This window comes from Daktulosphaira vitifoliae, unplaced genomic scaffold, assembly GCF_025091365.1.
Source record: "Daktulosphaira vitifoliae isolate Bord-2020 unplaced genomic scaffold, ASM2509136v1 Scaffold_3, whole genome shotgun sequence".
Taxonomy (NCBI): Eukaryota; Metazoa; Arthropoda; class Insecta; order Hemiptera; family Phylloxeridae; genus Daktulosphaira; species Daktulosphaira vitifoliae.
In genome coordinates, this window is record NW_026099574.1 from 21,076,106 (window position 1) to 21,100,320 (window position 24,215).

The window sequence follows — 24,215 nt, forward strand, 5'->3', positions numbered from 1 at the left end:
GGTCAGGGCCCAATCACTGGTGGCATGCAAAGAGCACGAGAACTTGAGCACAAGGGCACAACAACAAATAATAAAAACTATGGCGTACAGCGGCCGAACAAATTACTATTCAAGCGAAGGCGCTTGCTATAGAAAAACAATGACACATAAAACAATCGATTGACTGACTTACGACAATGAACTGTATACGGATGACAATTTACACGGAGGTCATGGATTTGCCGTTCTGGGTGGATAAAGGGTTAAGTGAAGCAAGACGCTGGAGATCAGCTGTCACACGATATAATATAATCAACGATGTTTGTAACAACTAGTCTACTAGATCTTTGCTAAAGACATTCTGTACCAAACAGCCTCTTTATTTCACAAATTTTAACTGGCTATAAAAATAATTGATTTATCTATTTTCGACGAGTATGAAAAATTAAATATTTATAGATTATGTGCTCTGGGTGACAATAATCATATATATCATCTCCAATTTTTCTAAAAAAAAAAAAAAAATGTCACTAACGAATTATATTTTAATCTTGCCCTTCTTTAATAATTTTTTATCGTGAAGAAACTACTCACTCATTTATTAAATTCTCCTCGTTATTTGTTTAAGGTATGTCACGTAAAATTTTGGTTGGAGAATTGAAAACATTCTACCAAAATAATATATATATATATTGTATTTACTTTAGCTTCGATGCGAAGCTGACAAGGAATTAATTTTACTGTGATGTATTTTTTTTTTATGTCTGTCACCACTTTTTCTCGGCTCTCATCGATCGATTTCTTGCAACGATACACCAAAATATCACAAATCGTAGCTAGTTGAAGATATTGCCTTTAAAAATTGAAAAAAAATTCTCGTTTCCTGTAATTATTGGAGCAAATCCCCCTTAATTACAATTTTTAAACATAGTACATTTTGACATATTTTTTTAAAACTGCAATAACTTTTTCAATAATGAACAAATCAGAAAAATATTTTTGTAAACATCTTAGTTGTTTTTGTTTCTATTGTTATAAATTTTTGAAAATTTGACTCCTTACCGCCCACAGGGGGGATACGAAATAGAAACTTTTCCGCAAAATTCAATGTTTTCATTCAACTTAACTTTAAAGTGTTCCGGAAATACTGCATCCTTTAAACATATGTTTATTAAAGGTATGTTACGTACTATATATTAAAAAAACAAAATTAGTCCAGAGGACTTATCTTTTATGTGCAAATGGCAGTCAAAGTTGAACAAAAAATAGGTATTAATTATGCTTTTAGAATAACCCATCAATTTCTTAAAGTTAAACACTATCTACAGATTTGCATCGAAGAGTTTTTTATGATAGTGATTTTAATCACTGTTAGATATCATCATACCCAACTATGCCACGTCCATACTGTCCGTTTTTTTTGAGCATTTTTTCAGCTATTTCATGAGTAGCTGAAGTGGTATTTTGATTTTACAGTAATGTGTTTTTTTTTTTTACACGTTTTTTCTACTAATAAGAACTTTTAATTTTCAGTCTGACTGTGCACCTAAATCATTTTTTTAATATTTAAGTAATATGATGCGGAATTAAGATTTTTTCAGAATTCTTATCACATTAGTAGTTTCCCCGTACTGATGGAAGAAAAACGGGTTGTTTTTGACTAAAAACCGGTCGGTACCCAGACGCCTTAATATTTCAAAATAACTAAAAATTCAAATAAATATTGCGATCATTTGTTTTTTGATGATAATTTGAAATATTATGTACTTTTTTTAGGATTAAAGTTAGAACGACGCATGTTTAAGTTTTTTTTCTACGATCATCGTACATTTAACAACCTATAAAGCTAAAATTTGATAAAAAAAAAAGGGTTATTGTGATGACACATTACTATGTCTAATAAATAGTACACATAATAATATTTTTAATGTTCATCCATTATGTATTATAAGACTATCAGTTTTAATTTTTAATATTATTATAACGTTTATATTTAAATAGCTAATTTATTAAATAATGATTTATTTAGACTTATAAACTATATTTATACTTAAGGTTTAAATAACAGAATTCTCAATATTATATTTATTTTTCTGTTAACTCTGTATAGGTATAAATAATTGCATACATTAAAATTGTATTACATAATAAAGTATTCATTCAAACTTTTAATGAATAATTTTTCATTAGTTTGTTAGGTATTAACAAAAAAAGTCACATGAGCTGTTTTTAGATACATACTAATACATACATAAGTGAATTAAAGGTTATTTTTCAGCATCCATTATGAAAGTTTATTTAATCAAATACATAATAATATAAAGAGCTTTAATAACCATTTTTGAAATTTTGATAGCTACTTTAAATTAATGTGTCCATATGTGTTACACCTTACGCCACCATTAAATTAATTAAAATGACGATGTGGTGTATGTGCACGGACGTATATCTAACTAATAAAAAATACATAAATTATTTTTACCAACGAGTAAATATCATAGAAATGTCTAAATTTTATTTCAATGAATATTATTCGCATAATTGAACATTATTTTAATATTGAGTTCATTAGTACAAAAAGTTCAAAACAATTTTTTATTTTTCATATTAGATTTTGTTTCTTTATTGTTAATAAGGATTTAGTAGCTCTGGCGATTAGTCTCTATATTTATACACTATATTAGGATTTTATAAAATAATTGTTTATATAAAAATGAAGTCTAAATAAAAATTTTTGTAAGTTAATAATAGTTGTAATAAATATTGAAAATGTTAATCGAAAATAAAATAAAAATCAGTTTGACAACTGCAACAATTAAGTTTATAAGCACTCGATTAAAATAATAAGCATACAACATTCTTACTTTCATCACAATTAAACAATCATCATCTACTTAGCGTTTATCTCATCTATTTAGCGAGGGCTTTAACATACAAAAATTAAACAGCATTTTTACACCGGTTATCGACCTAATGCAACCTCGTTTTGGCTAAGAAATCAGTAAGGGACAATGTGTGCGATGCTGTTAATGTTTCTGTATGATCACCCATCCGGGAACCAAAAGCAATAGCGCATCTTAACATTAGTTTTAAGACGGTAACTGAATAATTTACTGCGCCAAACCACGTCCCAGAAATTAAAGAATTTTTTATAACATTATGTTAAATTATTTGGCATAATGTTAAAAATTAAGTGGTATACTATATTTTATACTTATTTTTTATTAAAGATCTAAACAACTTTTCAAAACTTAAAGAAGCATAATTTTAAGTTGTTTATCCTATAGGTTTCACGTTGAATTTTTAATAAAACTATCAATATATTTGTGACTGTTTATAACCTATAATTTTTTCATCATAAATAAAAAAAATAGCTCAACGATTATGGTTTATATATATAGTATAAAAATCGTAACTTTACCTTTCTTGCTTTATTTTATTAGAAAATTATTATTTTATACTTAATGCCATTATAATACACTTGATTTTATGTTGTAAAATATTATTAATAGAACATTTTTCGTTTTTACTTAATAATAACATTATATGTTCGATTTACGCAAACTTTAATTAAAATTTCAGTTTTGTGTTCTCTAGGATTAATTTAGAGCAATGCATTGTTGCTGTCTAAACCATGGACATAAACGTCATGGTTAATTGGTAAAAAATTCATTATAATTACATTTTATATGATGCTTTTTCAAAATATCTCTTACTGAAGAGTGACGAAATGTATTTGAAACTCTTTTTATCTCCCTGCATTTTTATCTCCATTTTTAAGTATTTAAATAATTTCGTAATTCGCATAAGATCAGTTAGTTAGTAATAATACGTAGTTTTTTTTCAAAATCCATTTGTGAATTATCAAACGAACTAATTAATTTGAAGTAGTATAATGTAGAAGCACTTTTAGAGTTTGGTTTTTAGTTTATAACTATTTGATTGTGTTTACACACTTTTTGTTTATGTACAGAATTTTCAACGAAGGAGATACCTCACTGTTAAGAAGTTTGTAATTCATAAAATTCTTTTTGATTTGATTTTTTGGTAACAAAAGAAAATACAACAGTAATACCTTGAAAACGTAATAAAGTACACACTTTATTCTTTAAAGAAACAGGGCCGGATTTAGAACCGGGCAATTAGGACGTAGCCTAGAACCCCGTGCTCATTTTTTTGATTTTACATGAAAAATACTAAGCAAAAAAAATTATTCCTAAAAAAAAGTCTTCTCTTCGTGGATAAGATAAAAAATAAAATAAGATATCTGCTTTGGTTGTATTAGGTACAGACATGGATGCTACAACAGTATCATTTAATTTGATAACACTAGCGGTCTGGTAATGACTAACGAGGCAACATGTGAAATGAATTATATATAAGTATATTTGAAAAAAATTAATTTACCAGACAAATTAATATATTTTAAAGTTCATTGAATGTATAGATTTAAAAATAGAAATTATATTAAATGAATAATAATTGAACTTCTTAGACTTTGCTTATATTTGTAATTAATTTAACCCATTAACTACGCTTGATTTATTATCCATTCCATTTTGGCCGCTTAACAAATCGTACTGTAAATAGATTAAATTAATAATATCACAACCGTAAACATTTAATATTATGTTTTACCTAATGCTAATTTAAATTAAAAACTTTTAATCAGTTTATACGATCCATAGTAATGATTACTATAATCTAATTCGATTTCTCTTAGCATATAAAAATATTATTCATATAATTTTGAAAATACATTTAAGTCAGTTTTCTCTATAAATAGTTTTAAAATCCAATTTAGGTAAAAAATACGTTTTGGAGTGTATACTAATTCTTTAGAGAACTACATGTTCTAAAAAACGTATTATAATTTTTGTTTCAGAAGTTAATAGTATCCTATGTTTTATAATTAAAAAAAAAAATCCTACCTTCCCCTTTTAAAATAGTATCAACTTAATTTTAGTTTTGATGTAAAGGGATTTTTCAATGATGATGTGTTTATTTTTTGTTTGTCCATTAAAATTCTCAGCCCTCACTGACTGATTTTAATGATTAATACATCAATGAATTCGATTTTAATCTATTTGAACTTAACATGAAAAATGCCCTCAATTTTAAGACTTAAAAAAAATGTTTCAAAATCGTGCTATCGTAAAAAATGGCATTTTCAAAAATATTGTTTGCATTTTAAAACTGCTATGACCTTTATTCAAAAAACCCTAATCATAATGAATTTTTAACAAAATGAACTTGAGACAATAAGCTTTCTTTAAGTATGATTTTTATCCAAATCTAATGAAAGACCTAAGTAGAAGAAGGGTTTGAATGTGATTATCCACACATGGTAACTATTACACGTCAACATAATAGAACACAACGGCATTACATATTATAAGTCGGATCAGTTGAAACCGTACAATTAATAAGGATAAGTATAGCACAAACCTCTCGCCCTCCCCTCCGAATGTAAACCTGTTGCGGCATTATAGTGTTTTTATCAGTCGAATTTCACTTTCTACCTGCTGTATTGGGCTTATTGGCAGCCCTCCAGTCCTCACAGTATCGAACAGTTTATATTTATTATCTGTTAATATATGATATGCTAATATATATTAGCAGTGTTATTCTATTTCAAGAATGACTTGTGAGGTTAGTAGAACTTATAAAAAAAAAAAATCATCACATCTAAAAATACTTTTTTGACAGCTTAAATTACGTTGTTCGGATTCCCTGCGATTTATTATTAAACATAACGGTTTTTACAATTGAAGTATTTACGCATTAATATTTGCTGCAATAAAGGAAAATAATTTTCCTTTATAAAATGTTTAAACACAATTATTGTGATGCGAGTTTGAACATTTTATGTAAAAATATTTCTAAATCATCATAAAGTCAGAAGGGATCCGACAACTAAGTGAAAAAAAAGTCATTAGTTTAACTGATATTCTACGCGTTACATTCCATTAACATTTATTTGTAGTAGAAAGATGAAAAAAAAAATGAACTATTTTTATTTCAAACTTTCATGTCAGTTAAATATCTGTAATTAATTAAGAAGTATACGTGTAGAATGAATCGTGAGTTTATCCGTAAGAGCAGCACACGGTTCAAAAGAGTAATAATCAGTATGAAGCGCAGCAAGCTTTTACGGAAACCTCTCTGCCCGTACTGTCACACCTAGTGCATCGCCCCCGCACCGAGTACACCTTTGCCGTGCCAGGGCCGTTCAGGCGCATACGGAAGGAAACAATATTGCCAGTTCCTACTTCTCCATGTGCTTTTCAGTTTACCACCCGACTCCACGCACGTCATTTGTTAACCGCTCGATTGAATTTGCTTTAACCGCGACCTACCGTATTTTGAATTTCAATTGTTACATGGAATATCACAACCAGTGCGTTGGGTTGAACTTATGGAGTGTTTGTCTTTAAGTGGACGTGATCAAATTTTAACTTGATAAAAACCCGAGTGATTTTAAATGCTATTACTTATGTTTCACAGTGTATTGACACTTAAACGTCTAAATTCACAGATTTTCCAATGTGGATATTTCATATCTTAAAAACGCATAGTCAGTATATATACACATAATTGTATATTAATATTAAAAATTAACAGAGACCGGTGGTTAAGTTAAAGTAGGACAATAGTAACCATTAATTTTCACATTGAAATAATAAATTCTTAATCGCCGGATCATAGTAATTTAACAACTATCTAAATTCTAGGATATATTAAACTTATACATTTTAGTATAGATACTTAGAGTAACTGTGTTATTTATTATTACATTAAACTTATTGCTTATTTTGCTCTTTTAAATTGTAATAATTATTCTTAATTTCAATAAGTTTTATTAAACAATTAATGTTGTATCAATCATTGAAATAAAGTATTTCCAGTAAAGATTATAAATATCATCAGAATTTTCAAAACTCTTTATTGAAAACTTTTATATAAACATTATTATTTTTTTTATATATTTCATAAAATAATTCAATTACAACCAAAAATATCTAAATATTTTATTTGATCATCTAACAGTTATTATTATATTAAGTATAGAATACATTCAAGTTAACACATAATAATCGAAATATTTAGACTTCACGTGAGAATTAATCGAAAACACATTTCACCATTAGTTATAACACTTACTGAATTTTCCTTATCGGCATAAGACATGTATCAACTCAGTTAATTTGCTTTGGAATTAAATAATGGTATAAACTGTCATTGAGTTGAGTACTTAAAACTTAAGGGAAGTAATTCTATATGGTACCTATTATAAATTCAACTTGAAAATAACAGCGTATAACTGACATTTTTATACCAGCCTATTATTCAAGACTGAAAAAAGTATGAAACGAAAAGACGACAAAAAAATACAAGTTGTCAATATTATTTTGCCGTTAATATGTGGTACATGATAAAACAATTACTTTGTATAATAAAAATATGTGAGTGATAAACTTTTTAATAAAAGAAATTGATGCTAAAAGGCAAAATGTTAATAAGTATGTCATTTACCTTTTGACATTTAAAATTAGAGATAAAATTATTTAAATGAACTTTCATTTAATTCACAGAGACATTCATTACATTTTATTACAGTTCTTTAAAATTTCAAAAGTTTATTATACTTTATTTTTGTTGAAATTTTGCATATTATGTAAATTTAAGCTTTTGTTAAAATACATTTATACAACAAAATATTTAAAAACATTTAAAGAAGAAACTTTATAAATTTCTAAAATTAATTTAGAATTTTATTATTGAACTCTACTTTAAAATTAATGTCAAAAATATTAATTTTACAATCAAAGTGTTTTTAAAAACGTCAGAAATTAAATTAAATCAATAGAAGAAAGTTTCAAAATAATGATAGGCAATGTTTTATTTATTTACGATAAAATACGATAAAATTTATTTATGATAAAATACTTATTACGCATTTTTAGTAATACTTGCATAATAAAAAGTTTACTTTAAAAACTATTGTCTGAAACATTTATAATTGTTTTCAAATCGATTTTACAAAAAATCTGTTCATTTTTAAGAAGGTAAACAATATCATCTTATCCTATTTTTAAAAATGCACATAATAAGGCTTATATAAAAAATTCAAAATTCATTGTAAATTTGGGGTAATTTGTCTATCTATCGAACAATTCAGAATTTATTAAATTTCCAAATTATATAACGGATTGATTAATCTATTAACTAATTACAAACATACTTGTAAAGTTGGTAGTTTTATCTTATCTTAAATTTTAATACTTTTAGTGATATCGATTAAAAAACAAACCTACTAGATTAAGTTTAAGTTCAAAAAACTAAGAATGTACTAAAATTAAGCAGCATTTTGATTGCTCATAATATATTTAAAAGTCAACATAAGAGTTTTAAATTTTGTCATTAAAGTCAAGTATCACAAATTAACAAAAGTACTCTACTTGAATTCTGAAAAGTTAAAACTTCTAGTTATATCGATGGTGTTCACTTATTGGGGAGATTTTAGTGACTGGATCAGTTACTCTATTGTACATTGTAATCTCGCAAACGGTTAAAGACTTTATATTGTAAAGACTAAATAAATATAAAATAAAATTTTACATAAAAACACCTTAACTATGCTAAAAAATAATATAGTATTTGGTATCTTCTATGTACACGTAAATAGATTTGTGAGAAAGATGAGATAAGAATAATAGTATTATAAAACTAAAGTACTCAATGCTCAATAAATACGTTTACTCAATATATGTAAGAGTGTTGTATTTTGTAGAAAAATTAAGTTTATTAAAATAAAACTTGAATTAAATGAATATAGGTCAGTTTGTGTATCTGTGAATACTTCAGACTAATATTCATAAAATTCAACTATATATGCAACATATTAAAGAATAAGTAAATTGTTTCTTTTTAACTTCATCAAAGAAAACATTTATGCAATTAATTATAAAACAAAATATATAACGATGATAGTAGTATTTGAGTTACTCGTAATAAAATAATTTATGTTATGTAACAGAAAAATTCCGATGACGTTTTTTTTTTTAATAAATAAATATATTTTGTAATTTTTGTGGAATTATATACCCGACGAAGATTGGCGTGTTTGAATTTTCTTCTAGTTGTTTCTAAATATCTAATATTATGATAATAAATGCAATAATGTGTAAGTACAGTGTAGAAACAGGCAATTTTGTTAAAGAAAGTTAAAAAAAACTTATCTTTAACTCATAGATGGACAGTCACTTAAAGATTTTGATCGTAACATAATCAATATAACTTATGTTAGTCGAACTTAACAGATTCTAAATAAAGCCAGAACACTTAACTTGCAATCATCATCGCGTAACCAATAGGTCAAAATATTGCTGTTCTAAAAATATTCTTACTCTTGTGTATAAATCAAATTATATCATTCATTTAAACCTTTACAACTTTATAAATGATAATATTTGTAATCAACATTTTTTACGGGTGATTTACGAATCAAGAATAATAAATTGAGGAATTTCAAATATCGCTGAACAATATTCAAATAATTGTGAATAATAAAAATTTAAGTGTCTATAAATTTGAATACAATCATAACTTTTGTAATTAATTCTTGTAAGTTCATGTGAATACCATTGTACGCTATAGACTATAATTAAGAATTACTAATGAAGAACTAATTTAGAAGACAATGAAATAGAAAATAATCAGCCATTCTAAGCCGTTGGTTTAATGGTTACATTCTGTAGATTTTAAGGTATTAGAAACATTAGGACTTAATAAACTATCATGATTTCTTATTAAATTTTTCGTTTTTTGAAAGGTTGGTTTTAAAAATTAATTATAGTTGTATTTTGACCCAATTTAATTAATCATACGCATGAAAAATGATTATCCCATCTTAAAATTTAATTTGTTTCTATAGTACTTTAGAATACATGTCCAATGGACAATTTTATAGAATTTTGATAGTATTAAAAACAAAAATAAATATTAAGTAGGTTGAATCAACTACAATAAGTGATGATGAAATCATGTTACATTAGAAATATAATACACTGTTATATTAACTAACATAATATATTTAATGAGATTAAAATACAACATTTATTTCTTAATATAACATTGATTCTAAAGCACTAATTACAGTTAAATAAACTCTTGCATTCTTTTGTGTCTACTTTATAAGCATATAGTGATAAAGTCAGTGATAAAAACCGGATCGCTTTTTTAATTTCTTAAAGTAATATTTTTTTTGATAATTGGTTTTTTAGTTTAAATTTAAATAATTTTTTAGTAAAAAATTTTTAATTTTGGTTTAAGTAAGAATTTGGTTTATAGGATTAATCCTTTTTAAAATTTATTGGAATTATGATATTGGTATTTTAAATTGATTTACATTTTGTTTATTTAGAATTTCAAAACTCATTAATTACTCTTTTTTTTTTTTGACATATCTTCTTATAAATTTCAAAATAATATTTTAAAATTATTCTTGTGTTACAGTGATAAAACTGACTAATTGTAATTTTATCATAGGATAAGATAACATGTTTGTAATAAATTTCTAATTTTTAGTATATTTTTATTATTTTGCTCAACAATATNTTTATCATAGGATAAGATAACATGTTTGTAATAAATTTCTAATTTTTAGTATATTTTTATTATTTTGCTCAACAATATTTAATAATACATGCAATTTCAATAAATATTTGAATTATTTTTCATATTCTAAATAAAATACATTTTTTATTAATTACAGTGATACTATTTTATCGGTTATTCGTTTCAAAATTTCTATTATTATGATGATAAATAATGTAAAATTATAAATAAAAGTTCAAATTTTTAGGTCCATTGTGACATGAATATAATATATTTATATCAAGTAAATTTTTTTCCCTTTATATTATTCATTATTACACCAGATAAGTTAACGACTGTTAGTCACGTTTTTCGAACTTATTGTTCAGATGGAATATTTGGTAGTGCATTTTTTAATAATTTAATTTTATCATTTGTATGACTCTACCATCGATTAAGACCATAAATTATTTCGTTAGTCGAAAACATACTTAAATTTGCTAAAAGTTCCTGCAATAATTTCATAATTTTTCTTTAAGTAAAATAAAACCAATTACAAAAAATTAAAAATTGATAACTTGTGGCTAATATTATTTAAAACTAAAGAAAAGTTAACTATTTTGATTTTATACAATATTTCATTCAGTTTTCTTGAAAAATATTTCTATAAGATTAATTTATTATAAAAAAAGTATATATTTTTTTATATTATACACATTAATTGATAAATTAGTATAATATTCATTAATTAAAACTTATTAATCCCAAGCCAATTAGACAACAAAAGTAAATAGCATTATTTTGTTATATTTAATATTGGTATAGAGGTAATTTGGTAGGATATTTATTTCAATGGTTTTCCTTAATCAAATCTGTAATCATTTTTATTTTATTATTTGTTTTTATCAACAAATTATAAAATAATAAAATTGTAGGTATTATTTGTAAATTATTTTATTAAGTTTATCTTAGCAAACTAAAGATAATTTTGCTAATAATCTCTTATGGTTTTACATGTAGAATATTAGTTTATGAAAGGTTTAGTTTTCATGTTGTTTTGATCTTTTAAGCCCTTTAATCATGTTTACATTATTATGAAAATTTTGCCGACACCTCAGTAGAATACGATACTTTTCAGTCAGATAATACATCTTATTATAACCACACCTATAAGTACTCTACAAGCTGAAAAATTACATAAGAAACTTGTGACAAAAACCATTAATAATTTTGTACAACGTCAAGTTGACTAATTTAAAAATCATTCAATCTAACTAATAATTAATTGCTTCATAGTGTTCATATTTCCATAAAAATTATCCTCCAAACATAGAAAACAAATAATGATGACAGCTATTTTTTGGAAGACTCCGTTAAGTAACAGTAAGTAAAATATATTCCCCAATAAAAGTTGCCATTTTCAAAAACTATTCAAATTTTTTTGGTAAAAATATTTCCTCAGCAACAAGTCAATAAACATGTATTCGAAGTATACAGAGTAATTCGTTTACCATAACCTACTCAATTATTTGCACTATAAATACAAAATTGAAAAAACAATTTTTTAATTTTTTAGTTGCACATTTTTATTGATTTATTGGCTACGAATAACTTCTTAAAAACATTTCTTATAATTTAAAGATCGATCAACTTGATTTTAAATAGAAATATACGTACATAATTTAACTAGCTTATAAAATATCAAATTATTTAATTTAGAAAATAACGGTCTATATCAACTTTGGTCTATGAATTCCATATTCATATTTTTATATGTGGGAGGAGGAGAAGTGCGACCGAAAAATATCTAATAATGTTAATAGTCAACCCAACGCCTCCAACCCAGTTTATAATATATCATCATCATAATTTCAAAATTACTATTCCAAAATTTAATATTGACAAGTCGCTTTTTTTTATTTTGATCATTTTCTAATACGCTATTTTACTATATTATAATCTTGTTAAATATTTATGTTGTCATTTAGAAAGACAAAGTAAACACTTAGATGAAGCTAAAAATAACTGATAAATAAAAATAAAAAGTAATTAATAAATAAAAGTAATTTTTATATCAACAAATATATGCAGTTAAAAAATTCAACATTTTTTTTTTGTTCAAATTTGTAATCATTATACGAGTAACCCATAGGATTATATTAAATTTATCACTCTGTAGTTGTGTTCGTGGGATAATCTGTTATACATCAATTCATCAATTTAAATTATTAAGTTATGACAGCTTAATTTATTGTTAGATCCAATGTCGTAGTTTTGTATGCAGTGATGTATTGATATTGCCTATTCAAAGCGCCAGGACTGAGATATTTTATTTTAAATTGTTTTATATATTATACAATTTTTAAAAGCGCATACTGCTTGTTGTTAAAAAACTTGTACTACAAAATGTATGGTTAAATAAATTTATTATCTCGAACATCTCTACTGATGATTAGAAAATACTCCATGCCTTAATAAGAAATGTTAGTTTTTTTCTAAAGTTATTACACCATGTGTTATTGCATTGTACTATAGTTTGTATAAAAAAGTATAGAAATAATATTCCATGTTGTCACTTTATTTTTATAAGGTTCTAATGAACGCGTAGTTGAAATCATTGCAGCATAGTTTAATTGTAGATTAAATTTTAAAGTAAATGGTAGAGTAGCTACAGTTTTTAATTTATGGACATTGCTTTGAATTCATAATATTTTTATATTGATAATTAAATAGCTAACCCATCTCCGTATTTATGGTTAAGAAACCTCCACATTTAGAAGACCTCTGTGGCCTCAATGAATTAATAAACCGCGGACAAAATATCTTAATATTTAAATTGATAAATTTTTCATAACAATCAAAGTTAAAATTTATAAAATGTATAGTTGAAAATTTTCAAACTTATTTTTCACGTACGTAATTTCATACAGATTAAAATGTTAAATTAGATAAACTTATTTATTCAACAATTAGCTTAAATAAATAATATTAGTTAATATAAATTAACGTATCGTTTACTTAATGTAGACTTTTACGGTCATCGCATTTTAATTAAAGTTGCATAACTTGAGTAATGCACGTTAACTTTGATAATGGAAGTTAACCTTAATATATTTTTATGACTTCAGCTTCGTTGTGTTAAACTGTACCGACGTGATAGATTTGTATTAACAAGATAGTAAATTAATAATCAGGTAATTATTTGAAGGAATATAGTTTTTAGATTACTAGACTTAAAATTGACTTATTACTCGTTTAATATTTTGTAGATGTGAATAATTCATTTAAATTTTTTTCAATTTCTTTGTAGTGAAATGTAAAAAAGGAATTTAATATAAGAATTATAATACATAATTTACATACAAATTTAGTTGGAAACGAAAAACAAAAAAGCAGACTATAAAAAATTGTTTAATGGAACCTAAAAAAATCTTATACAACTTAGTAACACAGAGCTAATTACACGGTTAGTTTCAGTACAGAGCGAATTTTAAAAGTGAACTTCTTACGCAAGAATAATTAATATACACTAAAATGTACAGTTATAAAAAATTTTTTAAATCTATTTTTAGAAATGTTCAGTTAAAATATGTTTAAAACGGTATAATGTTTGTGAAATCTATCGTTTAATTATCTAAAAAATCTTGTCAATATTAAATGTCTGAAATGGTACTTTTGTTTTGTATTTACAATAAACTATGTACTGCGCCATTTAATTATCTCAGAGTTGATTAAAATATAACATCTCATTACAAATAATACATTATAATTCATAACACGTTTTTCTATCTTAATCTTTACAATTTATACAAAATACATTTTCTTTAACTAAAATATGTACTATTATTTATACGTTTAAGTCAAATAAAACAAATTAATATTTTATTTGTAATTTGTGAGGGACAGTACGTGTGTGATTAGTTTCTTTGTTTTAATCGTAATTTTACATTTACAATGGATCTAATTGTTGTTGTATAATGTCAAGTGGGTTCATCTAATATCCATCCGGCGTGTAGGGTTCACAACATCTTCGATTTTATAATAATTGTAAATATGTTTGAAATAATTTCTAACCTTAAAAATTCTGTCATATTTTTATACGACAATTACATACCAACAACAGGCTGGTCCAAATAAAGTTGTTCTACGAGCAAGAATGTTATTACGTGTCACACGTATTTGTTTCTACTTATCTTTGATAAGTAGGAATTATAATTATAAGTAATCATTCTAATCAGTGACTATATTTTATATATCAGTAATTATATTTTAGTTAACGTATGTTATGTGTTTCTATCATTTTAGAGGAACAATACAACTAAACTGAACCACTACACGTTTGCATAATAAATTTGGAAACTATATTTCTATTTAATTCATTTTAAATACTTTTATTCTCTTATTCAATATAAAAATGGTGTTGTTAAATACATATATATCTACTATTTTTATTAAAAAATAATAAATAAATAAACAGATCATATTAAAATTAATACCTTTTCAGCTTCGCAACGAAGCTAAAAAAACAATTGAACACATAGTGTCACTATGTTATCGGTTTTAAATTGATAGTAATTGAACTGTGAAATTATATATATACTCGGCTAAATGATTAAGATAGTGTTATTTGTACATTTTATTAATATTGTTAAAGTTGAAATAAATATGTTCCAATAACTGATGATTGAAGATTTTCGACCCTAGTTAAGAAACAACGGTTTGCTAAAAACAATTATTTATACTTGTTTTTATAACTGATACATTGAATTTTCTAAGACAAAAATTCGATTCTTTTGCAAACATAAAATAATTCATAGAAAATATATTTTTAATTGTAATTGTATACTACGTATTAAGAAACTTTCAAATGAAATTTATTTATTTTTAAAAATTAAGTGGGAACAAAAATAAATGTTTTTGTAAACAAGTGTTTAAGAAAATCATTAGTTCTATATACTTTAAACACGTTCGGGTTAATATTTTTTATTTTTTTTTTATGCGACATTATTAAATCTATAAAACGATAGTAATAATTTACAGCACTAGAAATATACCGTGAAATTTCATTTATCAGGATTTTATTTTTTTGATATTTTTATGGTAAACAAATAAATAAAATGTTTATGAGCAGCTATTTAAAAGCAAAACATATTCTAAACACGATATTTAAAAAATAATGTTTGAATAGGATTTCATGAGCTTATAAAACTCAAAGTTGTCGGTGTACTTTGTCTTTTAATCTCGTGAAGTAGAATGTCAAGGCGGACGTGTAATAAAATAAACAGATGTCAAGCGAATGTCTCGAGTTTTACTATGTCAAGATTTATACGAGAGGTTGTTTAATTAAATCACCAAAATCATAAAACCTTAACTTTAAAGAATAAGTGCACTTTAGGAGAAATATGAGTTTATTATTTAATTTCTATGCATCTAGAAAAACGACAACCAACAATAATGTGTACTTAAGTTATTCAAAATAACAGATATTTTCAGCGTGTTTTTTTCATTTGCTAATCTTACATAGTAAACAGTTTAGAGAATGAGAAATAGTAGAAAAATAAATTGAAAATCACATGCGAGACTACAAAAGCAGTTAGGGGGAGGAGAGTGCTAGGATTGACGGTAAAAAAAACTCTAATCTGCTATGCGTGAACATATATGCTATTGTTGTTATAAATCCTTATATGTCATCTACAGAGTGACGTTGTGACGGTAACAAAATCAAATGACGCGAAACAAACGCCTTTCCGGTTTATTGCGTTATTGGAATGTGGGGAAACTACCACATTTTTACAAATCTTAATGACCATTCAAACGGTTTTATAGTTTTTCACCACATCAGTCATCTCACTTATATCATGATATATTTTATCTGAAATATGAGTCACTGTTTTTGTTACTCTTATCAACAAATCATATAACATGTTTTAATTGATGTGAAAGGTATTTTTTCTTTGGGGATAATACGCGTTAAATGTACTCAATTGGATTATTTTCTAGTTGTTATGTGACATAATAAAACTTTATTTACTCATTACAACCTAAGATAAAAAGACATTTTACATGGAAGTAAAAATAAAGTTTGATAAACATTTAACAAAACCAATGTAATTGATNTTATCAACAAATCATATAACATGTTTTAATTGATGTGAAAGGTATTTTAGCCTTATTTTGAAATAGTGAAATAATTAAAGAAATATAAATTTATATAGAATATTTTTTGTAACAATGTGTACATAACCAAATATAAACAATTAGTTCTTAGATTCTTCACGAGTTTTTTGTAATTTTTACAATTTTATATTGTTATTGTTAAAGTCACCGAGTAAGTGTATACTGTACTTAATTGAGTGATTTTAAAAATATTTTGTCATTATATTTTATTCTGTATGAATAACCTGTATTAATTTTCATCAGCTAACAACATGCTGCCTCATTCTCAATCAATCAATTGCTTAATAGATTTCTCTATTATCTGTTTATTCGTTCGTGATATTATCTAAACTAATATATAAAAATTATAATACTATAGGTTTAAAGGAATATTTTAAAATTACAATTTTGGAGTAATAGCACATATTTTAAATTTAACTTTTAAGTTTTGTTTTACATAATGACCACAATTATATTACGTGTTACAAAAATTAACTTATAAACTTCCTCCTTAAAGTTTTAAACGTTCAATATATTTACGAAAGAGAAAAAATCATTATTATTATTCCATTTTATTTTATATTCTTAATTTAAAAGATAAAGTCTTTAGAAAATTGTTAATATATACATAATAATTTGTGACAACCCATGAAGAAGATTGATAATTAATCCCAACAGACCGCTGTAATGCGCCATTAAAAAGGTACTAAAAAAAACTCATGTTATCAGATTTACTATATTTATATATATATATATATATATATTACGTCATCGTCGGAAACAAATTTTTTGTAGAAATTTTGGTTAATATGTTAGTTATTACAAAGGAAATACAATAATTTAATTTGCTGATGATATAGTATTGATAGGAAAAATAGAAAGAAAAGTGAAAAACTTGATGTGTGGAGATTAGTTTTTAAAGAAAAGTGACGAAGGATTAGAATATAAAAATGAGTTTTATGAATGAGAATCATGAGCCCAATAAAACAAGGAGTCATAATAATAAGCGTGAACGTTNTAACAACATGCTGCCTCATTCTCAATCAATCAATTGCTTAATAGATTTCTCTATTATCTGTTTATTCGTTCGTGATATTATCTAAACTAATATATAAAAATTATAATACTATAGGTTTAAAGGAATATTTTAAAATTACAATTTTGGAGTAATAGCACATATTTTAAATTTAACTTTTAAGTTTTGTTTTACATAATGACCACAATTATATTACGTGTTACAAAAATTAACTTATAAACTTCCTCCTTAAAGTTTTAAACGTTCAATATATTTACGAAAGAGAAAAAATCATTATTATTATTCCATTTTATTTTATATTCTTAATTTAAAAGATAAAGTCTTTAGAAAATTGTTAATATATACATAATAATTTGTGACAACCCATGAAGAAGATTGATAATTAATCCCAACAGACCGCTGTAATGCGCCATTAAAAAGGTACTAAAAAAAACTCATGTTATCAGATTTACTATATTTATATATATATATATATATATATATATATATTACGTCATCGTCGGAAACAAATTTTTTGTAGAAATTTTGGTTAATATGTTAGTTATTACAAAGGAAATACAATAATTTAATTTGCTGATGATATAGTATTGATAGGAAAAATAGAAAGAAAAGTGAAAAACTTGATGTGTGGAGATTAGTTTTTAAAGAAAAGTGACGAAGGATTAGAATATAAAAATGAGTTTTATGAATGAGAATCATGAGCCCAATAAAACAAGGAGTCATAATAATAAGCGTGAACGTTTAAGGGGAGGTAGAAAGTTTTAAATATTTAGAATCATTTGTATAAAAAATGGAAGTATTGGCAAGAATATAAGAGTAATCTAGTTTTAGAAGCTCTAAAAAGAGTTATGGAAATGAATATTGAAGAAGATGAACAGAATGAATGAACAGAGATGATTAAATGTAATTGAGGGCGATAGAGAACTACTTGTGTGTCTAGATCATGTGGGAGACTTTAAAAGATTAGAATATAGGTGGCCAACTTCAAGTAGTTAAGATAAAGGCAAGGGAGAAGAAAAAGATATATAACTAAATTTATATTAGAAAAAAGTGTCACTTTGCAATATATTTCGTTATTTTTATTACAAAAAAGTATTTTTTCGCATGCAAATAGTTACGTTTAATCATTTTTCTGACAAGCTATTTGATCGTTTTGTCTTCATTCTTAGAAGGTGGCAAAAGTGTAAAATATTTTGGAAATAACATCTCGTCAAAAAAATTTTACACATTACATTTCCTGGAATCTGTTTATTATATTATGTCAAAATAAAATGATAGCAAGATTTCCGTATAAGAATACATTATAAATAGTTTCATGTGCCAAATTAAAAATCGGCTAAGGTTTAAATATTTAATGTTCTTTAAATGATGGATAATATCTAATAACATGGAGTAAGTCTTAAGAATTAAAAAAATTAAATTAATTAGTAAAATTTGATCACTTGTGACTAAAAATTTGAAATTAATAATATAATTTTAAAACTAAAAAATTATTAAAAATATTTAACTGAAAAAAAAGAAATTGAGAATACGTACTTCGGGAACAATGTTACTACTATCAATGCTAAATACATACTGACACCTTGACCGTAAAAGAAACCCTCTTATATACCCTAGTGACCTTATCATCTAGTGATTTTATCACACAATGACCTTATCACTGAGTAATATTATCATATTTTGCCCGTTTACACAAGTTAAAAAGTAATTTCTTTCTGTTCCATGGTCTTAATTAATTAAATTTTCCTTATTTTTATACATTTTATTAATTAAAATTGGTTGGTTTTTTATGGCTTTTTGTGTTAAATATTTTTAATATTTTTAGTTTGATATTAATATTCATAATATAATATTAATTTTAGGACTTTAAAATGTTAACTTTCGAATTAATTTTCGAAAATTCAAATGAACATAAAATTAGAAGTGTCAGATTAAATTAGATAATTAGAAGGTGTCAGTATAAAAATATTCATTCTTAATCGAATTCCAACATTTCATTCACATTTAAACAATAATTAATCAAAAATATAATGTTTATTAATATTACTCTCTTCTTTATCTTAATCACCTGTCGCAATTTCTTGGAAAGGAATTAGAAAGATTGTTATTAAAAATTTGATTTAGCCGAATATTTGATAAATATAATTTGTCACACGCATTATTGTATTGTCTTATAAATTTTCAAGTACAAATAGAACGAAAATAACACTTAAGTTTGGTTTTTGGAATATATATTAGACATTCCGACGCAAATAAACATGTTAAGTCTATGTTAGTAGTTTTTAATAGTGAAAACAATGAAATGGTTGTTGTCTCTCAAAGCCATTAATTAACATTCTAGTACAATTAAATATTGTATTCAATGTACTTACATGTTTTGAATGTATTTAAAAGGTATATTTACTGTCATAATTTGTTGAAAAATGCAGCTGGTAATTGTGTAACTAATAAGGTTTTGAAAACATACGCTTACCATTGAAACCAAAACGGGTATATTTTGAAGTCGACCACAATTAGTATATTGAAAAATATTCATCGTACAGAATCCTTTGTATTTTAAACTTTCATAGTTATGAATGAAATATTAATAAAAATTGTTAAAACAGTATAGGGCTAGTTTAACAGCAGATATAATAAAAGCTTTTGAGTGACAGTATTGTAGCCTAAGGTTGCACACTTAATATCTATACATACAACTTGTAGTGAATGGTAGTTATAAACAAATTTTATGTTTCTTAGCTAGAAAAAGTCAAAAAATAAAAGTTAAGTAATAATAGTGAGATTTGAACTTAATTTAATGAGTAATGTACTGAAATAAAATGAAAAATAAAAGCCTTTTCTTACCTTATCAATGGAGTAACAGTCCAATTAGTATTAAGTAAGTTATAGCGAGTAAATAAATAAATTAATGACTGTTTAACTAGTTGTTTTACTTGAAAGAACAAATTAATGACAAAGTTTATAAGATTTAATAATTTTGCAAATCAATAGCATAATATTTTATAATAATAAATAAAAACAAGAGTTAGTCAACAAGGAATCCATTCTTTTTTCCCAATAAACAATATCATTTAATAAATAAGGCAATCACATAAAAATTGGAGTAAAAAGTATTAGATAATTTATTCAAATTTAATAAAATAAAAGTATAAATCTCATATATTTCAAAATAAATATAAAATGTATTTTATTAATATAACGTTGGACTTTTATCCCAAATTAACATTTTTTCTACAAATACGATTCTAAAAATTGTGTTGAACAATAATTAAATGTCATTACTCAATAGTAATTAATAATAGTACTATATATCCAATAGTAAAAACTTATAAAATTATTTTTTTAACTTAAAATAGTGTTCATTAATATTGAAATAAAACATAAAAGTATAAATACATTTTAAAATCTACTTACTGAACACCCTATATAACTAAAATATAACTGTTGATTAAAGATCATCTAAACTAAAGAAAATTTAATTTTTCTATTTGTTTTTAACCGACACTGAAAATAATTAATTTATGAAAACCCTTTAATCGCACTTATTTCAAGCGAATTTATAATTTACATATTTAATAACTACAAACAATCTGGCTTTAAACTAGTGTTAATTAGAATTTTTTCATGAATAAATTATGAATTTAAGGGAAGTCTTTAGAAAAATTAGGGGAGCTTAAAACAAAAGTTGCAGTTCACAAAGTATAGTAATAGTTAATGCTTCAATTTTTATAGTATAAAGGTCAAAAATATTAGATTGTACAAGTTAAAATTAATTTAAATATAAAATTAAAGTATTTGAAGTGTTTACGAATTTAAACAACAGGTACAAAAAACAAATAATATAATTGAATGGTTTAAATAAACTGACAAATATTATTACCAGTTAATAAAGTTTGTAATTAAATTCAAAAGAGTACATAATACATGTCACCCATCATTTATCATGTCATAAAATTGAAATTTTTATTTTGTTACGTAAAAGTTCTTGGCCAGTATTTACTACAAACATCCAGAAAAGTTTTTATTATAAAATATTTCAGCAACATTTTTGTGTTACTTTCATTTTTGTTTTTTTTTTTTTTTTGACTTTACTACAGCAGCATAAAAAAGCTACAGTAATAGTTTAAAGAACAAACGTNTTTTTTTTTTTTTTTTGACTTTACTACAGCAGCATAAAAAAGCTACAGTAATAGTTTAAAGAACAAACGTGGATATCAAAAACTCAAAACGTTTTTAGTGACTCATAAGATTTAAGTTAGAAAAATTTTGAAAATTATTTTTTTATATATTAATAATTATTAATACTTCATAAAAAATGGACAGATCCTATTAATATTTGTTTTTTTTATAATATTTTAAATTAATACCTTAATACCATATTCCTTCAGTGAAATATTTGCAATTTATTATTATTATCTTACAATTATTATTGTTATTTATATTAAATAATATTTTAGTTTCATTAAATATAAAAGTATAAATGCTTACTAAACATTTGTCAATATTTATTAGTAATATCTAAAATAAATTAAATTTTTATCATAGTAAACTATGATATATTTGTTAAAACTAAAAAATAACTTAGTTAATATAAATTTCATAAATAAAAATCTCAAAATCTTCATAAACTACTCTAGTAGTATATAGACAATTTTCGACAGAAATTATTTTAAAATTACTGTCACAATACAAGATAACTTTAAACATTTACTCTTTGAGCTACTTAATAATCCATTTTAGATATATTTGCAAAATTACACGTTAAATTAATTAGTTATGTGTAAGTGTAAGTTTAAGTGTTATTATTTTAATTAAAAACCTCCAGTCAAATTACATTTTAATGTTTTTAAATACATAATCTTAAAACACGATTGCATTTTTAATATATCTAAGATTTCCAAAAAGAAATTATTATTATTTACTAGTTATCTTTTGTTTAAAATAATATAACCTAATAGATACTAGATAGATAAAGACAGTGTGGTTGATTATTCAAATAATAAAAGTGGAGAGATAAATATTGATATCCCGAAGTATTATCATCCGTCTTGACTTTTTCCAAAGATTTTATTTTGTTTTTATGGGTCAACAAACGAAATTTTCATGAAGTTCTGCAACTGTTACTTTTAGTTTTTAAGAGTTTCATTCGAATATTATCTGACATATTTTCTAATACAATTCAAAATGACACCTCAAAAAAACTATGTTGGTATAATGTTACGTCAAAAGCTAAATAAAATCCGATTTTAATCAATGGATTTCAAGAATTTTGTGCACTGTATAACAAGATTGTTATCATAAAAAATAAATTGTATTTGAAATTCAATAAAGAAAAATAAGAAAAGTCACATGATTTTATACTCCCAATTAGGTTGTGCGATGTATGTATTTCTGATTATATTTTATTGAATATGATTCTAAAATAAATTCAAATATTATTGCAAAAAGCGTCGACTATGAAATGATTAACAATATTATTATAAACGGATATTTATTCTGTTAATTGTGCCAAATTTAGCTTTTTTTTTGCAATATTCTTTTAATTATTTTTAAGAATTATTTGAGTTATAAAAGTTAATAAAATTTTGAATCAAGAAACAAGTCATGGATAGGATATCATAATTTATCAACATACTCTCTTACATTGTTTATTTACATAAGTTTCTACATAGTTTTGAATGTAATCATAAATTTTTATCATTTTTACTTTTAAGGATGATTTTTTTTCTACATCATGTGACAACAACACTCTCGTCTTGTCAATTACGTGTTTTCATTGAAATATATATTCAAATTCTTTAAGAGTAAATAATGATACATTTGAAAATTCTAATAAAAATCCTGTCAACGATTTCTACATAATTTTTGGCGGTGAATTACATATTTGTTTCATTATAATCAGGTGCGCTACTACATACCAGATTGAAATTATCAACACAAAAATCACTCAGGTTTTTTCGATCAAAATAATCCAAATAATTTGAATTTAAAATCAACCTGTGAAAGTTGATATTATAATTATTAATGTGATATTGACTGAATATCGTCTAAAAAAACACGTGGAAGTTAACGACAACTTGCGCTACCACCGGTGTGATGTGCACGTATAAACTTGACGTGGAAGAGATCCGTAGGGAAATCCTATCCGGTGGTCGCGGACGCAGGGCACGAAGTGAACAAGGTCCTCACCCTAAGGACTTGCAACAGCAACAGCACCTTTGGGCTGGTGGTAGCCGAGCATGGACCGGAAGAAGCCCATGGGCAGTTAAGCGTACATCAGCTCCGACGATGACTACACAGGGAAGTGCTTCAATGCGTGTAGCTCTTGTACTTAGAAGTAGACGGTCCTGGCCTGTGGCACCTCTCAAAACTAGAAGGTAATTTATTTTTATTAATATTAGAATAAATAATAATATGTAGGATATTAAAGTGTAGAATTAAAAAA

At 24.7% G+C, this 24,215-nt stretch overlaps 1 protein-coding gene across 2 annotated transcripts in view; it reads left to right on the top strand.

Annotated features, from left to right (window-relative positions):
* The window catches only part of LOC126901008 (cAMP-specific 3',5'-cyclic phosphodiesterase), a 323,154-nt gene that overhangs the window by 41,588 nt on the left and 257,351 nt on the right, over positions 1 to 24,215 (top strand). Inside the window, exon 1 of one of the 2 annotated variants that reach the window (XM_050677101.1) lies at positions 23,736 to 24,147. The exons of the other annotated variant lie outside the window; for it this stretch is intronic. Within the exon in view, the coding sequence (XP_050533058.1) occupies positions 23,867 to 24,147 (281 nt within the window). The 5' untranslated portion in view covers positions 23,736 to 23,866. Of the gene's footprint in view, positions 1 to 23,735; positions 24,148 to 24,215 lie in introns of those variants that run through there. 2 annotated transcript variants of the gene reach the window in all.